This window comes from Carassius gibelio, chromosome A7 (assembly GCF_023724105.1).
Source record: "Carassius gibelio isolate Cgi1373 ecotype wild population from Czech Republic chromosome A7, carGib1.2-hapl.c, whole genome shotgun sequence".
NCBI lineage: Eukaryota > Metazoa > Chordata > Actinopteri > Cypriniformes > Cyprinidae > Carassius > Carassius gibelio.
This window is the reverse complement of record NC_068377.1, coordinates 20,278,507-20,295,597: the sequence shown is the minus strand read 5'-3', so window position 1 is coordinate 20,295,597 and position 17,091 is coordinate 20,278,507. Positions and strand designations below refer to the sequence as shown.

General features: G+C 39.3%; 1 protein-coding gene across 1 annotated transcript; it reads left to right on the top strand.

The window, feature by feature from the left end:
• The first annotated feature begins 8,968 nt into the window (after positions 1-8,968).
• On the top strand, positions 8,969-16,766 carry LOC128016766 (sonic hedgehog protein-like). The gene is made up of 3 exons (XM_052601545.1): positions 8,969-9,622; positions 13,129-13,390; positions 14,988-16,766. Exons 1-3 carry the CDS (start codon positions 9,323-9,325, stop codon positions 15,680-15,682), a joined length of 1,257 nt encoding a protein of 418 aa, XP_052457505.1. The 5' UTR covers positions 8,969-9,322; the 3' UTR covers positions 15,683-16,766.
• The last annotated feature ends 325 nt before the right edge of the window (positions 16,767-17,091 follow it).

Genomic DNA, 17,091 nt, shown 5'->3' with positions numbered 1-17,091 from the left:
ATGTGATGTGATATGACATAAAACATTTAGGTGAATTCCCCTGAATGGATTGAATGCCAAGATTAAGCACCAAATATCATTGCCTATTGCTTGGCAAGGATTTTGTTGCTTAATAAGACTCTTAAAATAGTTTTGGGATCAGAAAGCTGGTTAGGAACTTTCTATTCATCATAATCCAAGCTGTGTTACTCGTGATGGTTATTTCCTTTCAAAACATGCTAAGTAATGCTGTTGAGATGTGGAGGCTTTTTTGAGGTAAATGTGTTTCGGAGGAAGTCATTATATATTTCTTGAACATCAAAGTGTCAGTGGGACAGGGAGATGAATTGTAATTGGACGGTTCGGGTCATGCTCAGTGCCAGGGTTGCCTAGAGACAGGAAACGCTTGAATCTAACTGGCTTGTCTGTCTGATGCTGCTTGTCAGTGTCCTGTCCTGCATCACAGCACACGTTATTTCAGGCCGACACCGAAAGATGGGAATGACCCTCTCGAAGCAGATCGACTAATGGAATTATTACTAGAGGAGAGCTGGATGGAAGCAGTGTAGAATTATTGGGCTTGAATTGCTCCGCAGGCTGTATAGCACAGGGATGTCCTGAGATGTGGTTCTCATCACTAATAATCCAACGAAAAAAGACCATAAAAAATAGACTTAATCTTATTGTTCTTCACTTGTTTTTTCTTTCATGTTTAATTTCCTAAAACCATATTTTTCCAGGGATGTCGCTTTCAGCAAATTGTCATTTTATGTTACTTTAACAACACACAGGGTTTGCTATTGCTAGTAAAAAAATAAAAATAAATAATTAATTGTATTGTTTGTTTTTTAAATATATGCTATATAATCTACATTGTACTTAGAGTTTACAACATAAAACAGTTTTGCAGTACATTAATCGCAACCAAAATAAAAGTTTTTGTGTGCATAATATATGTTTGTGCTCTGTGTATATTTATTATGTATATATAAATACAGACACATACAGTTTATATTTTTAAAATATTTACATATATTTACGTATATATTTATATCCATATAATTAATATTATAAATAAATAAATATACTTAATATATAAACATAATCTATTTTTCTGAAATATATACACATGCATGTACATAATAAATAAACACAGTATACACACATATATTATGTAAAAAAATACTTTTATTTTGGATGCGATAAATCAACAGCATATATATATATATATATATATATATATATATATATATATATATATATATATATATATATATATATATATATATATATATACTAACATGTAAATATATTTATATATTTTATATTTATATAATGTATCTGACAAAGGTATATTTTGAAGAATTCAATAAGAATTTGAAAGCTTTAAATTGAGCTTTAATAGGACTATAAAATCCAAAGCAATATGGCGTACAAATATTTAGTACTGAGATCTATTGTGTAAACTTTGGAAGATGCATGTTTGATATACATCAACGTTCAAACCCAAAGAAATGATCACAGCTATACTGAGATATTATAATACTCTAAAGTAAAATGTGGCTTGTAATGTGTATGACGACACTGTATCAGATGAAATGTGATGATGTAACTGTGTGGTAATGTGAGGATTTAGCTTAATAGAACGTCTTCATAAAGTCTTGTTGTTCCAATTGCAAATGGATCCAAGAAATAAACAACAAATTAATTAAAAATACATGTAATTTGCTTGCTAGCTATATTATATTACAGATCATTTGAGATTTTTTTCATTCTTACAAACAGTAAGCCATTGATGAGAACGATTGAACCACAGATGTTTAATGCCTACAACAACAAAAACAATACAAATTACAATACAGTGAGAAGAGCCGTTTTGACTCATCAGAGCGTGTCATATTCTTGTTTATTGTAATTACAAATGCTGAGGGCAGCGTGAAATACAAAATGCAGAGAAAATCTCCACTATATTTCAACAGCACTGGAGTAGAGACAAATTCAACACATTTGTGAGCGGTGAGTGTTAGTCTGCGCCGCGTCTTCAGTTCTAATGTGGCAAGCTGGTGAGGTTTTGTGCACCCTACTGTCATTTATGCTGGAGCGACGCAGGACCCGCGCGGATGTGGCAGGTCTCACATGGCCGAGCTTGACTTCATGCTGATCAGGTTGGAAAACCTTAGTGAGCACCAAAAATACAAAGAATTAATTTAGTGTGATTAATTATAAACATGTAATGTGATGTTTTGAAATTAGAGCATCACATGTGTACATGTCAAGTCACCTTTATTTATAAAGTGCCTTATATAATACAGATTGTGTCAAAGCAACTGTACAGTGTTAAATGGAAAATAATGCAAGAGTTTATCAGTTAAAGTCAATTCATTGACGTCATCATCCAGCTCAGTTCAGTTCTCCTCCAATAGTGTCTGTGCAGTCAAGTCAACAAAGTTGCCAGAAATTGTATATTACATATGTATATGTTCTGCACCTTTCCTGCACCTCTGCCTTTCATATACACGCACACCTGTCTGTCTTCTTTGTGATCTTTGTCTCTGTGATGCTCGACTTCACTTTTACAGCTCAGAGAAGTGCTTTAAATCGCCCCTCCTTCCAGTCAGACAGTTCCAGTCATAAAGATAAAGGTTGAGGTGCTTCCCACCTGTGCAGACATACCGATCCAAACACCTGCCGACATGAGCCATATTGTTACGCATTAGGACGTCATTCAGTGGAAGTGTGACTAAATCATTGTGATTTAGCTGCTTCAAATTTTCATTAATATTCTTGATTATTTACATTTGTAGATATGGGGAACGTGATGTATTTCCTGAGGTTGCATCACTGAAAAAAGTCTACAAACACTTCCATGAACTCAGTGCTTGTTCTTACAAGCTGTATAAAGTACACACAGTAGTCATTTTTAAAATGTGGGTAAGTAATCACATTTTACAGACAATGCTTCTTGGCTGAAACAACAAAAACAGTTGGTTGATGGTCACATGTTATGGTTTCAGCTTGTTTGTATTAGGTTAACATTTGTGTTAACATAATCTTATGATTACAGCTGAGATTGATTTGGGTGTGAAATCAGCGAACACAAGACAAGAATATCTGAGTACAGACAGGTGTCTTCATTTGCATGAAGTTAAATCCTCAAAACTCTCCAAATGTGTGTCAGAGTTTAATGGAGTTATGTCTAAAACTTAAAACTGTTTTGATGATGTGGGTGAACTTCATCTGTAAACTTCATCTTGTAAGGCTATAGTTTATAAAAAGTCATTGCCGTAGGCTATATGAGGGAACGAGCAAATCAATTAAATAGAAGAGAGAGAGAGAGAGAGAGAGAGAGAGAGAGAAAAGGAATCTTTTAAAGTTGTACCGCCTCTCAACCTGGTGCAAGCTTTGCAAGCATGTGTCATGCGTCTGTCTTCTGAGCTCCTGCTACATACTTAAAGAGCCACACAGATGGGAAATCAAAAATTACCTGTATTACAGTATATGATGTAGCTGTCCATCTGTGTAAACAATGTGCAAATTATTAAACCAAATAGTACACGATTTATAAAGTTATTGGCTTCTAAAGTAAGGAGTCGACTCTGAATCGCTCAAACGAGTCGTTATAGATTTCAAATCTTTTGCCCATCTCTATGTACGTCACTAGCAACACTTTGCATAATAATCTCCGCCTACCGTCTTGAGAGAAACGGATCTCTGACCTCCCCCACCCCCCACACAGACGCTCTGTTTGGTGTGATAGCATCATGTCGAGGAGACCCGTTTGTTTTATTTTCACTGCCAAAGAATGAAGATCAGAAGAACCAATGGCTAAAATTCATTTTCACCACAATACCAGAGCAGTACAACAAATCCCTTGTGTTGTGTTCACAACATTTCACTGATGACTGCTTTTCTAATCTCGGTGAGTACAGCGGGATTTTTAAAGCATTTGGCCATAAAAGAGGGTTCATTACCAACTTTATTTAGACCAACGAGCATCTCCGAATCACAACGCAAAGTATGATTATGAAGTTATGTGTCTGTTTTCTCCCGAGCGTCTTATCAGTATGTGTGCTGTCTGCATCCTTTGTTTGTGCTGATCGTCATGTACAAACACATCATTAAAATGAAGGGTAACTCAGTGAATACTCAAGAAGAGACATGAGAGAGATATCTATAGAAAGCTTGACATGTCTACTTTAAAACTAAACAAGTGCTGCTAACAGATATTCTGTGATAAAGTAATCCATATGAAAACAACGCGATGTCTGTTTTTCATGTCTCCCTTCATTATATCTAATGTGACCACGCCCCCGCGCTGAACGCGCTATTCAGATTCAAACTGAAGCGTGCGGCTTGAATACACACACACAGAAGAAAAAGCAGCGAGACTGTTCAAGTTTTTTATTTTACTGTTTGCTTTGCGATGAGAGGAATAAGACATAATTCACCCCAAACAGATGCTAAAGCATAGTTTACCGTGGAGGTGTGTGCGGAACAACCAATCAAACCTGACTATGTTAGTTGACCAATCAGAACACAGTATGCTACTGAAAGGTGGGGTTTAAGGAAACTGAATCTTTTGAACAGCTTCGCGCGAACCGTTTGGGGATCTCTGAGAATTGAGGTAATTTTAAAATGATATTTTGACAAAAGGACAATGTTTTTTAACCTTGGATGGATTTAAACCTAATGTACAGGACATATAAACAGTGATAGGAAGCTTAGAATTTTCATCTTACTGGCTCTTTAACAGAGGGGGATATGAAAAGAGCCACAGAGACTGAGCATTAGATGGTTTCATTAACAAGCGCTGAATTCTATATTGCTGTTGGTTAACAGCAGAATTGAGGTCCAAAGTGGATTTTGTTTTTGTTCACAGCTGGAAAGGCTGGTGCAGGTTTGTCTATCTGTCTGTACAGTAGTTCTGGACAGATTCCACAGATCTGAACCACACCTTTCAGATGCTTCTAATATGATACTCATCTACAGGAAACTATTATTTAAACAGACTCTTAACTCGATAAAGCTGACATGCTAATCTGGAACAGTAATGTTTAACTGATTAATACAACTGCCAGTTTCAAATACCTAATATAAAGCCCACAGAAACGTGTCTGAACCATCAACATCTCTTGAAGCAAGTTTGTCTGGAGTTTGTTAAGATCCGTAAATAGATTTAGAAAGCTGATTTAGCTTTTGAAGCTACCACAAGTCATCAGAGCTTTAGAGCCTGTAAAACAAGGTGAGGATGTTAAATAAACCCACAGATGCAGCTCTGGACTTTCTCAACCATTTGTTTTAGGCTGTTTTTGGGGATTTAGGGCTTGCTTTTTTCATTTCAAAATTTCTACATAGCATATAAGTAAGGGATGATGTACAGTCAACCCATCTTTATCACAAAATAAAAACCCCAAACAGGGTGATCAGGGCTGTGATTTGAAGATTTGAAGGTACAAAATGCTAACTAACAAAATAAAACATGAAACTAGCACAGTTCTGTAGCAAACTGGTTGCTTGGGGCAAAAGTCAATGATACAGTTTAGTGGTTATTGTACAAAATAATAATAATAAACAAATTAACAACAGAATCAAGAACCAGCTCATCAATGACAATAACCACAACAGGTGCTCAAGAAAGCGTAGCGCAAAACACACCAGAAAATGCCACTTCTACAAGGATTTCCATATATTGCTAATCCTTAATGCAATGCTGATAAAGTGCTAGAGACAAACCATCTGGGTCAGATCTCTAAATGACTCTTGAAGAGGTGGATCACAGCATCATTTGGTCTTTACATACAACTCTCACCTCAAAGCTTTTGGTTTATTTTCACACCTTTTCCTCTCCTCTTCATTGCAGGCTTTGCTTCGTTCCTTTACAATCATGCTGCCCTCGATCGCAAAACTCTTGCGACTGGAATGAGGTCATTATCCAAGTCTGCCGAGGAACTGCTGCATTCTCTCTCTCTCTCTCTCTCTCTCTCTTCAGCAGCAGTAGTCTTTGGGATCATTTTGCTCCACTCCTGTTCTCTGATGACGTTACACCACTTATCCTTATCTATCACCTCAGAAGCTGAAGCGTGCAGACACATGTAGTTAAAAATTAATTTTACAATCAATATGAAAAATATTGGCTGTGATGTTTTTTCCGTGAGCAACATCCTAGAACCTGTCCAGCAGACTACTGAGTGCGGGAATGTTTTGAAATCCCTGTTCACTGTTCTCGAGGAAAGACAGCACTTCTCATGATGCCAAGGGGAACTGTACGACGCTTACACTTTTTCTAGTGGTTACTGTGGTCAGCCGTGTCAAACGTTGACTACATTTCCAGAGAAATTACTGTTGCTCCAGGTAATATGGCACGGGCCACAAGCACCCCAAGTTCATTAAATAGATACTATCTGTGTCCTCAGGTCAAATGGCAATTGAACAAAGTATTCTGCAGCAGAAGGTTCACTCTCACGTGCACACTTATTTGTTTCCTCAACTTTCTCATATAACTGCAATAATATTTTCTGCTGTCCATTACCATTTTACATTTCTGCTGTCTTTATCTCTTTTTTTCCAGGGGGTTTTAGAGTGTTAAATATTACAAATAAATATGGAACCACATATAGTGCTGAAAACAAAAGGTTAAAACATGCTACCAGTCATTATAGTATTAGTATTATATATTGGCTGATGACAACTAAATCAGTTTTCTCAGCCTCCACAATGGCATTTTTTTTATGGCACTGAGTGGAATGTGTTAAGTCAATATGAAAACGCTATTGATATCGTGCATTTTTTTCAGCATTCTAGGGTTTATGAATTACTCTTAATGCTCACCAGCCCCCTTTGCCACCTAAATCTCAGTTGGAATTGAAAACAGCACGTATTTGCGCATCTCTGAGGCTCTCCTCTCTCTCCCGCTGTGTTGGGTTGACCTGGGGCTTGGCTGTCTTGCCTTGGCCTTGAGAGGACTGAGTCTGTGTTTAAGTAGAGGGAGCGGCTGAGCGAGGCAAATAAAAAAACTCTTTACACACTCCCAGACTGAGCTGAGCTGGAACCTCAGGTACGCGATTGTGAAATTCCTCACGTTCCACTCCCTGCAGTCCACAACAACGAAATCGAGGCTAAGTGTTCCTCCACAGAATGCTTGACCGTAAGAAAGTTTTGCTGTACACTGACTGCTTAGGGTCATTCTCAAAGGAGAAGTCAGTTGGAGCTACCTGCACAGTTACATACCTGAATGGCCTGAAATATGATGTTTATGTAATCATTATGCTTGAATAAACAATACAGGAAAGGAAAACATATCAGTGATCTCTTAATTGCTGATGAATGCCATTGCAGAGATGTGATTGATGATGCTCCACTTCTGTGTCTCCACTGTTTTCTTGAAGTCATTACCACCGATTTTCTAATACACAGACGATAAAATGTCTGTTGCAGGAGTACCTTTGCACTCATACAGATTATTGCCAACTTCCAAAACCACGTAATATCAGTTAAGTTACAGTTCATGTGGTGTTCATCACAGTGTGGCAGCATATCGAGCAGAAAACCTGTCTGCACAGTTCACTTCTTTTACAGTAGTCAACATTTGAAGTGGATCAAAACAGTTCATCAAAGTTGTCCTAAGAGCTGCCTCTCTTTAAGTGACGTATTTGGAGCTTATGAAGTTGTTTTAGAAGAGATTAATTTGCTGTGTATGTTCTGATATATATATATATACATATATATATATATATATATATATATATATATATATATATATATATATATATATATATATATATATATAACAAAAATATTTGTTTTTGGGAGAGAGAAACAGACACACTTTGCCTTTGTGATGCGTGTTAAACTTCCTGCTTTACTCCTGACATATCAGCATTATTTAATGGCATTTTTGAATTTTCTGCTGTCAAAAAAGGCACACTCCAACCCAATTGAACAACAAATCACCTGTGTCATAAAACCTTCAGCTGTGGCCCTACTCTTCTAAAGACAAACAGCCACCATCATTGATAGAGCAGAAAATGTGTGAAAACGAGAGATAATAAGACAATGAAACACATACCTTACCCGCTGCTATGGGCCAGGGAACACAGTGGTTACCATGGCTTAATCTGTCACTGAAGTGGACTTTAAGGGGTGACAGGGTTTTTGCAGGTTGATCTTTCTCCCAAACAGACAGCTTAGCATTTGTGTGCACAGGAAGAGCCCTTTCCAATATCTCAAATAAGCTGTGTTGGGTAGAAGAGCCAACTTAATCTCAGTCTCCAACTCTCTCGATCTCTATCCCTGTCAAATTGCAGCTGATAGAGATGGAGGAATATTTCATTTTATTCTAAATGGATCAAAACATTCCTGGCTTTTCAGTTTGGAAATAGACATGTGGACAATATTTCAGAGAAAATTAAATCCTGTAAATTGTTCAGAAATGGAACCTTTCACTTTAAACCCTTTGCAGAATGATGCTGATATAGCTGACTGTGTATGCATAAAATGAATATTTTGCAAGATCTGACACTTTTCCCATTTATTAAAATACAAACTAGCCGCAATGATGGCACAATAAGTGATTAACCTGATGAGTGTGTGATTCAGGAGATTAAAAGAAAACGAAAATGTTTATATTACTTTAAAATGTACTTCTGTATTTTAGCCATGTTTTGGGCTGTATTTGTAATCGGTTTGTTTCTGGTTCATCTGGATTGATGTGCACAAGCATAGTCTGCACTGACTGTGATAAACGAAACTTTGAAAGTCGCGTGGTTTATTTCGCCTTAAGCAGGAGCATAACAACATACAGCCCAACTAATTTAAACAAAAACGGTTTCTTAGCAGGTCACATATGCGGCTGGGGCATTTGCATCCCAGTATCAAACTGAGCACACATGCATGTGGACAGCCTCACAGACAGCAGCGGGCAAAACTGATGCGTTCACATCCCTCCCCTGTAGCCCACCTTTCTGAAAGGTTTTTGCGCGTCTGTTTAGAGGGATAACATCAGAAGGGTTCGTCCCGTCGAGCCAATCAGGTCCCTCCCTACCTCAGATCGCAGCTATAATACATAGGAGTATAGAGGCTTCTCGCATAAGTGGCTGTGTCTTCAACTAACGTTGAGATTTCGAGGTCAGTCTTACCTTTCATATCCACACCGCAAACCTCCGATGCGGTATCAGACGCACATTTCCGCACCTGTCACGGTAGGGCTCGGCGACGAGCGACACGCGTGAACTGAGGAGACGGCAAGGACGTCGCCGGAGAGCCGCGCAGCGAGAACGAGAAATCCTGCGAGACAGACCGCGCAGGGCGCTCGAGAACACCGCAGCGAGATTCACCGCGCGGCAAAATGCGGTTTAAGACGAGAGTGCTGCTGGTGTCTCTTCTCAGCCTGTCCTTGGTGGTGTCCGGACTGGCCTGCGGTCCCGGCAGAGGCTACGGCAGGAGAAGACATCCCAAGAAGCTGACACCTCTCGCCTACAAGCAGTTCATACCTAATGTCGCGGAGAAGACCTTAGGGGCCAGCGGCAGATACGAGGGCAAGATCACGCGCAACTCGGAGAGATTTAAAGAACTTACTCCAAATTACAATCCCGATATTATCTTTAAGGATGAGGAGAACACGGGCGCGGACAGACTCATGACACAGGTAATTCCTTTCCCTTCAGAAAGCTCCCCGGTGCCTGTTTGAAGTCAGACGGATTGTGAATGAGTCTGACGGCATGGCTCGCTCTAATGAAGCTGTGCGAGAGAAATGCCATCAGGAGAGCCCAGACCGGCTGGTTGCCTCCTTGCTCACCCTCATTGTGGAAGGCTGCGTGAAATATTTATGCGCTTCTCTGTTTCTATGTACACACTTTTGCCCGCGATGAGATAGCCTACATCGGGCGCGCGTTATCTGTTTTGTAAAACGTGGATATTCTGCTAGATAGGTACGGCACCTGATCCGACGGGACAGTGATGGTCAGAATATTTTAGTCTTATGGGAGCTAAATATGGAACGAATTAAGCATAGCCTACATGTTGATGGGATCCCTTAGTCGGACCGCAGTCCACCCGCTCTCAGACGCTGCTTATCTGTGCATGAACACATTGACATTTCTCGAAGGATGCTTTTCGATTTGTCTCTGTTTACCTATTAGTGGGCCAGGACGGTACCACTTAGTGGCACAATCATGATACAATGGCCTGTGTTGTCTTCACCCTCTTTTTTCGATACTATTGAGGAGTTTGCTCATCTGCTGGCAGTAATAGCACCACATGCGATGCTGTATAATCTATAGTTGTTGTAGCCTACAACTGACCGATATATAGGCTAAGAAACAGCAAGCGACACAGTCTGAAATAAGTTTTATGTGGTACACTCCAGGAGTTGAACAGTGCAATATTATTTTAATTGAAGTATGCGCTATTATTTTGGTAAATGGGTAGGCTATAGCTATGTAAATAATCACTTAGATGCGGAAAACAGTTTTCTCTGCTCGAAAGAACATTATTGGACTCGTTAGAATTACATTTATTTATTTTAATGGTGAATGCTAGAATTTTGAATTGCTCAAAAATTACATTAATTTGTTTTAGCTAGCTATTTAACTTTTATGTCGTGTGAAACGACTCAACTTTTTTTATCTTTTCCCCCTTTTTTCTTTCTTTTCTTTTTTATTTTAGAAACCAAGCTAGACCTCTGGAAAAAGTCAGACAGCTTTGGGAATAGTCTGTCTGTCCCCAACATGGCTTTCGACTCTCGTCGCATTAGCAGAGATCATTTGAACTTCTGACCTTTTGCCAATGCAAAGGAACAATAACATTGCTGCTTAGTAAATGCATCGAAAATGTATTTGCTATACCAAGCATATTCAGGATTGCTTCCGTGTAATTTACAAAGTGATTACCCGGAGTATAAACATTTTATTAGGAGCTATTTTGGACGTGTCTTTGTGGAATAGCTGTTCGGCTCAAAGTCTAAGTCATGACTAGATTATCGCATGGACGAGATTGTCAAACAAAGTAGCTACCGCGCAGGTGCATTATAAAGTTTCCCCTTTTCTGGTCCCTAAAAAAGATGAAACCCCTGTCTGGTGTGGTTTTCTCAGATCTATATCAAACTCTACTTAAGGTGAATGTGATTACAAGTGTGCGATGACCCCCGGGCACACACGCTGCCGTTAAATTTGGAAGGTTACCCTTGCAATCTTGTAACTTCAAATGAACGTCTCAGTTTTTCAAAGGGAGTTAACGAGGTGTCCTGTTAACAAATGTTTTGGAGAAGCGCACCCGAGTGGAAGAGATGGTTTGTTGGTTGCATTGCACGCTGTGTAATGAGTTGGGCTTAACGGTGCTGCTCGCGAAATTAAGCGCAACTGCGAGAGCATCCAGGAGGCTGTTTGCTCTGACAGGTAGCTGATAAGTGTTTGCTCTAAAACAGTTGATTTTGGGAGGAGATTAGTAGCTGACTGTGACTAGGCGGCTTGTTGAACAAACCTCGTGTGGAGCACAAAGCGGTTCCCGCTGCGCTTCATGGTGGCTGAACAGAATATGGCTCGATTTGCGGCACACGACCCAATGAATTAATAAAGAGTTTAGGCTTCACGGTTCTTGAATCCCCAGCAGTTTTGCTCAGAATGTGCTAGGTTGTGTCTTCCTGTGCCTTGTTTGTATTTTTCTCTCTCAGTCAAGTGCCACTTAGTGCTGTATAGCTAATAGGCAGCAAAATTTCTATAATCACTATTTTAGAAAATCTATTTTATTTCTATTAGGGTAAATAACCATTCTATCATTCTTCATTCAGGCCAAAGATATTCCACAAATGTATCAGTATCTCAGTCAGTATGAAAATATTTCATGTAGCCACATATAAGAGGACGCATCTGTGAAGTGCAGTAAGATTTTGGTGGTTTGACAGATCCACAGACATATGTTATGCATGGTGTGTATTAAACACTAGAGACATAATGGAGTTAATTTAAACATTTAATAATTTATAATTTACTATTTTTAAATGTGGAATGGAATAATCTAGCGTAATAAGATGCATGGTGCATTTACTGCAGACATGAAAATGAAAAGATCAAGCACATCAGTCGAAAGTGAGGCAATAGTATAGTCTGGTACAGAAATGTATAGAACAATATGGGGTTGGAGAAAGAGGGAGAGAGTGAGCTAGTCAAAGCTAAGAGGCATGTGTGAATTATTGAAGGTATGATTTTGGCCTAGTGTCACAATTTGCAAGCATATTTTAAATAGATTTTATATAACCTCTGAAAGACTGTCAGTTAAGCCATCACATCACGTCCCTTGAGCAAACCTGTGCTGCAAGAATGATGAGTTGTTGCTTCTCCGGTTGGACGCAGTGAAAGAGTCTTTTGTGGTGTTTTATTTGACATATTGGTTAAGTGATGGGAAGAGTTGTCCTGGAGAGGAGGCCAAGCATCTCAACACAGGGTCCCAGGAAAGGTTAATGGGTGCACCACCCAAACATGGCCTAAACAGTCCAAAGATACCTGCACCTTAGAGAGAGCCACTGTTCTAAACCTTAAAGTTAATACATAAACACTACAAATCACTAACTGAAACATCCCTGTTTTTTATATATTATTGTTATTATTATTTTGCCTTCTAATTTCAAGGTACCATTGTATGTATTTTGGCCTTTGAAAGAGAAGAAGCCTTGATGCAGTCACATCTTTCTCTGGTTGGATCTATATGTCTTAGATCAGTGGAGCGAATGCAATCAATTTTTCATTGAGCTCTTTGGGCAGAATATCCTTGCATGCGAGGCTGAATTATTACCAGTGTAAATACAGGTTTCTCATACGCTTATTTGTCAGCCGGTTTATTTGTCTGGACGCATCTATTGGGGTATTACAGAATTATTGTCATTAAAAGATATCTTCAGTTGTTATCCTCAAGAAGATTGCTCAGATAGATACTACTTTTTCCAATTTATGTCTTTAAACAAATTAGCCCTGTTGCTTTATTCTAGGGGATGTAAACAGCTTTTATGTATAAAGCTATACTATTATTTTTGGAGATTCGGAGCATTATTTAGGCAGTCATTTTATTTTTTTAACATGCTTATGGCAGTTTGGATCAATGAACGGAAGTATTCAAAACCAGTTAGTTACATTTCTTCCTGTTCTCTCTCTGTTCTATTAGAGATGCAAAGACAAGCTGAACTCCCTGGCCATCTCTGTAATGAACCAGTGGCCAGGGGTTAAGCTGCGGGTGACAGAGGGTTGGGATGAGGACGGTCACCATTTTGAAGAATCACTCCACTACGAGGGAAGAGCTGTTGATATCACCACCTCTGATCGAGACAAGAGCAAGTATGGGACACTCTCTCGGTTGGCTGTGGAAGCTGGATTTGACTGGGTCTATTACGAGTCCAAAGCCCACATCCATTGCTCTGTCAAAGCAGGTGAGACCATGGCAGCTTGTTTGGGACGGCAAAATAAACAAGTGATGGGCACAATGCTTCACATTCGATTTTGTGTGAAATAAGCATGGTAAAAAATTATAAACTGCTTTTAAATACAGATATTGAAAAAAAAAAAAGTTCTTAGTCTGTTGCTGGAAGTGTACTAAATTATTAGCAGGGGCGTCTGACTGGGGGTAAAACCAGTACTGATTACCAGGGCCCCAAAGGAAGAGAGGACCCTTGAAAAGTCTGGAATATATTTTATTTTACCTGTATATTTTCATGGGGGGTCCAATCAGGACTGCCTATGCACAGGGACCGGGATCTTGTGCAAAGCCCTGATTATTAGTGTAATCATAAAAATAACATCTGGCAAAGGCGATTTTATGAATAATGGCCAAGCCAATTGTTTTAAGGCTATTACTCTATTAAACCTTAACACCTTAAGACAAACACAGAAAGGCTTGCCAGCCAATATAAATGATCTGATCTTACATCGCCCCACTCTGTCTCTTTGAAGGTAGCGCTTATCAAGACTTCACAAGCTCATTCACTAGAACACACACTGTACACACATTTCACTAGAGATATATAAAAACAAATCGAGGATGTTTTCACACGCGCGCTTGTAAAAATAGGCTTCGATGAAAACAGGACGAAATCATCACTTGCGCAAATACGATGAAATTCTTGTCAGGATTTTATTTAGTTTACCATTGATTGAAGGTAATTTAGCTGGGACATATTGGGGAACCCTCATAAAGCTTTCTCCAAATCGTATCATTTGAATTCTAAACACATTTACAAATACGTTACGGGCTTTGAACAGAGCCGGGTCGAACTCGCTCGGCTCGCCCAAATCTGTTTCTCAGTTGTCAACATCTTATTTCATGCCCTAGAATCTTATGAGAGGATTAGACGAAAAGTCCATTCTATAGCTCTGTTTACCGAGCCGAGAGATCGGAATGTGAAGAGATCCCACAAGACCCGAATTATTGTAATTAAGCTTGAGCAAGAAAATGAAAGGAAAGAAGAAGAGGGCATTGATTGACTACCGCTAGCATTTCTAATTTACATTCAAATCTACACTATTAGAGGTTTGGGAAAGTGTCTGGGCTGAGTAAATACTGTTTGAGCCTGCTTGGGGTTTTCTCATTCTGTAAGTGTGAATTGTCACATAGAAGTTTCTGCACCTGAGCAAATATGAAAGAGGCGCAAGGAAAGGCAGAAGTGTCCTTTTCCAAGAGTGCTCTGTACACAAGCTGCATTAGAATGACAATGTGTGGGCTTTAATGGTTTTTAATTAGAGCAGTCCAGACTCTTTCCTCCTTCATCTCACACAAAGACATTATATTGCGGGGAAAGCTCTCGATTTACAGCATAATAATTCCCGTAGCCACGTTTTCTTTTGTTTCTTCGGGCTTTTTTTGTGTGTGAGCCGACTTTGGGGTTGATTTAACTTAACGTGCATGTTTTTCGAACTTGTTGTGCTCCATGACCTCATCAGTTACAATTTAAAATCTGATAAATTAGCGTAATATTTTAATATATTCGATGTATGATAAAATGATTCACTCGTTGATATGTATCTCGACAGAAAATTCGGTTGCGGCGAAATCTGGAGGCTGTTTCCCAGGCTCGGCTCTGGTCTCGCTCAGAGACGGGGGACAGAAGGCCGTGAAGGACTTGAAGCCAGGTGACAAGGTGCTGGCGGCGGACGGCGAAGGGAAGCTCGTGTACAGCGACTTCATCATGTTCACAGACCGAGACTCCGCGACGCGACGCCTGTTTTACGTCATAGAAACGAAAGAACCCGTAGAAAAGATCACCCTCACCGCTGCTCACCTCCTTTTTGTCCTCGACAACTCCACGGATGATCTGCACTCCATGACCGCCGCGTTTGCCAGCAGTGTCAGAGCCGGACAAAAGGTGATGGTTGTTGATGATAGCGGTCAGCTTAAATCTGTCATCGTGGAGCGGATATACACCGAGGAGCACCAGGGCTCGTTCGCACCAGTGACTGCTCATGGAACCATTGTGGTCGACAGAATACTGGCGTCCTGTTACGCCGTAATAGAGGACCACAGTCTCGCGCATTTGGCCTTCGGGCCAGTCAGGCTCTATTATGACGCGTCATCGGTCCTATTCCCCCAAAACTTCATCAGTCAGTCCAATGCGACTTTACAACAGGAAGGAGTCCACTGGTACTCCAAGCTCCTGTATCACATGGGGACGTGGCTTTTGGACAGCCGCGTGCTTCATCCTTTGGGGATGTCAGTAAAATCAAGCTGAAAACCCTCATCTGGAAATAAAGCAAGAGAAATCACACTAATGTAGGATATAAGACAATATTAGAACAAGCAAGAGAGAAAGAGAGAGAGCGTGTGTGTGCGTGTGTGTGAAAGAGAGAGAGAGAGAGAGAGAGAGAGAGAGAGAGAGAGAGAGACAAAGGCCAGGAGCGGAGCTTGGATATTTATTACAATGACTTTAAAAAGATGTCAGTTTCAAAGAATAAATGGAGCCTTAAAAGTGTTTTTTGCATAATTTATTCTCGCGTGAACTCAGGCTGGAGGCACACAGACGGATTCGAATGCAGTGTGAGCTCATCCAGCGGTGCAGAATCTATTTTTGTATATCTCATGTAAACAGAAAAAAAAGAAGAAGAAAAAAATTACAGTAAGAAAAAACTTTCATGACAGGTTGTAACATTCTGTGCATATGTGCAAATGACTGTTATATTTTAGGGGAAAGCAAACGCCGTGGGGCTCCAGAAATTATATTTTTATACACAGAATTGTACATTAGGATTTTGACCGATCGTTACCTAATCACTTTTCGTTATTTGAAAGAGTGTTAGATACGAGAATATATTTTAATTTAAATAGGTGCCGAGTCTTTGCAGTCTTGTGCTGTTTTCTCTTTTTGATTTCTCTATTATTTTGTCATTGCTTTGCTTGTCAGAGTGGGACAGACATATACGTCCTTTGTTCACTGTTCTCTGCTTTCATTGTTTCTTGTGTTTCTTTAAGAAAATACGAAGTGCACATTCTGATGTTAATTCAGTAACGATGATAGCCCCACAGTAAAGAACAAAGGGTTTCGTTGAACAAATTAATAAGTAACTACTGTACTTTGACTAAAATGTATTTTTCTTTTCGTATTTTGTAATAGTTAAATAGTTTTATAGAAATAAATGCAGCTGATGCACAGTTTGGATAGCATATGATTGAGTGGCCATACCAGTTAACCTACCTTTCATCAAGGCAAGGTGTCAGGAGATGTATAGAATTTATTATTTATATGTTTATTATAAATGAATGAGATAAAGAAAATATTCAAACTGCTTGTTGGTATGTTTTTATTTTTTTAATATAATTTGATAACGCAGACATTAAACATCTTCAACTATCATTTCCATAATCAGTTTTAGTATCATTATTATAGATATTAACGCTCATGAATATTTCATTGTTATTGCTGTTGTCTAAATACTCGGCTCTCAGGGGCTGCTATTAATATATTAACCGGGCCAGTAGCTAATGTTCATTGCTGGCACAAGAAAAACGAAAAAGCCTAGGAAATGCATCGAATTAAACACGGCTTTGTGTTTTATTGTTACAATAAAAAGCGGTAAGCTTTCTGATCTTGTTGATCAGAGGTGCATAATATGTTTCCATTTCCAACCCACGTAAATCGGGCTA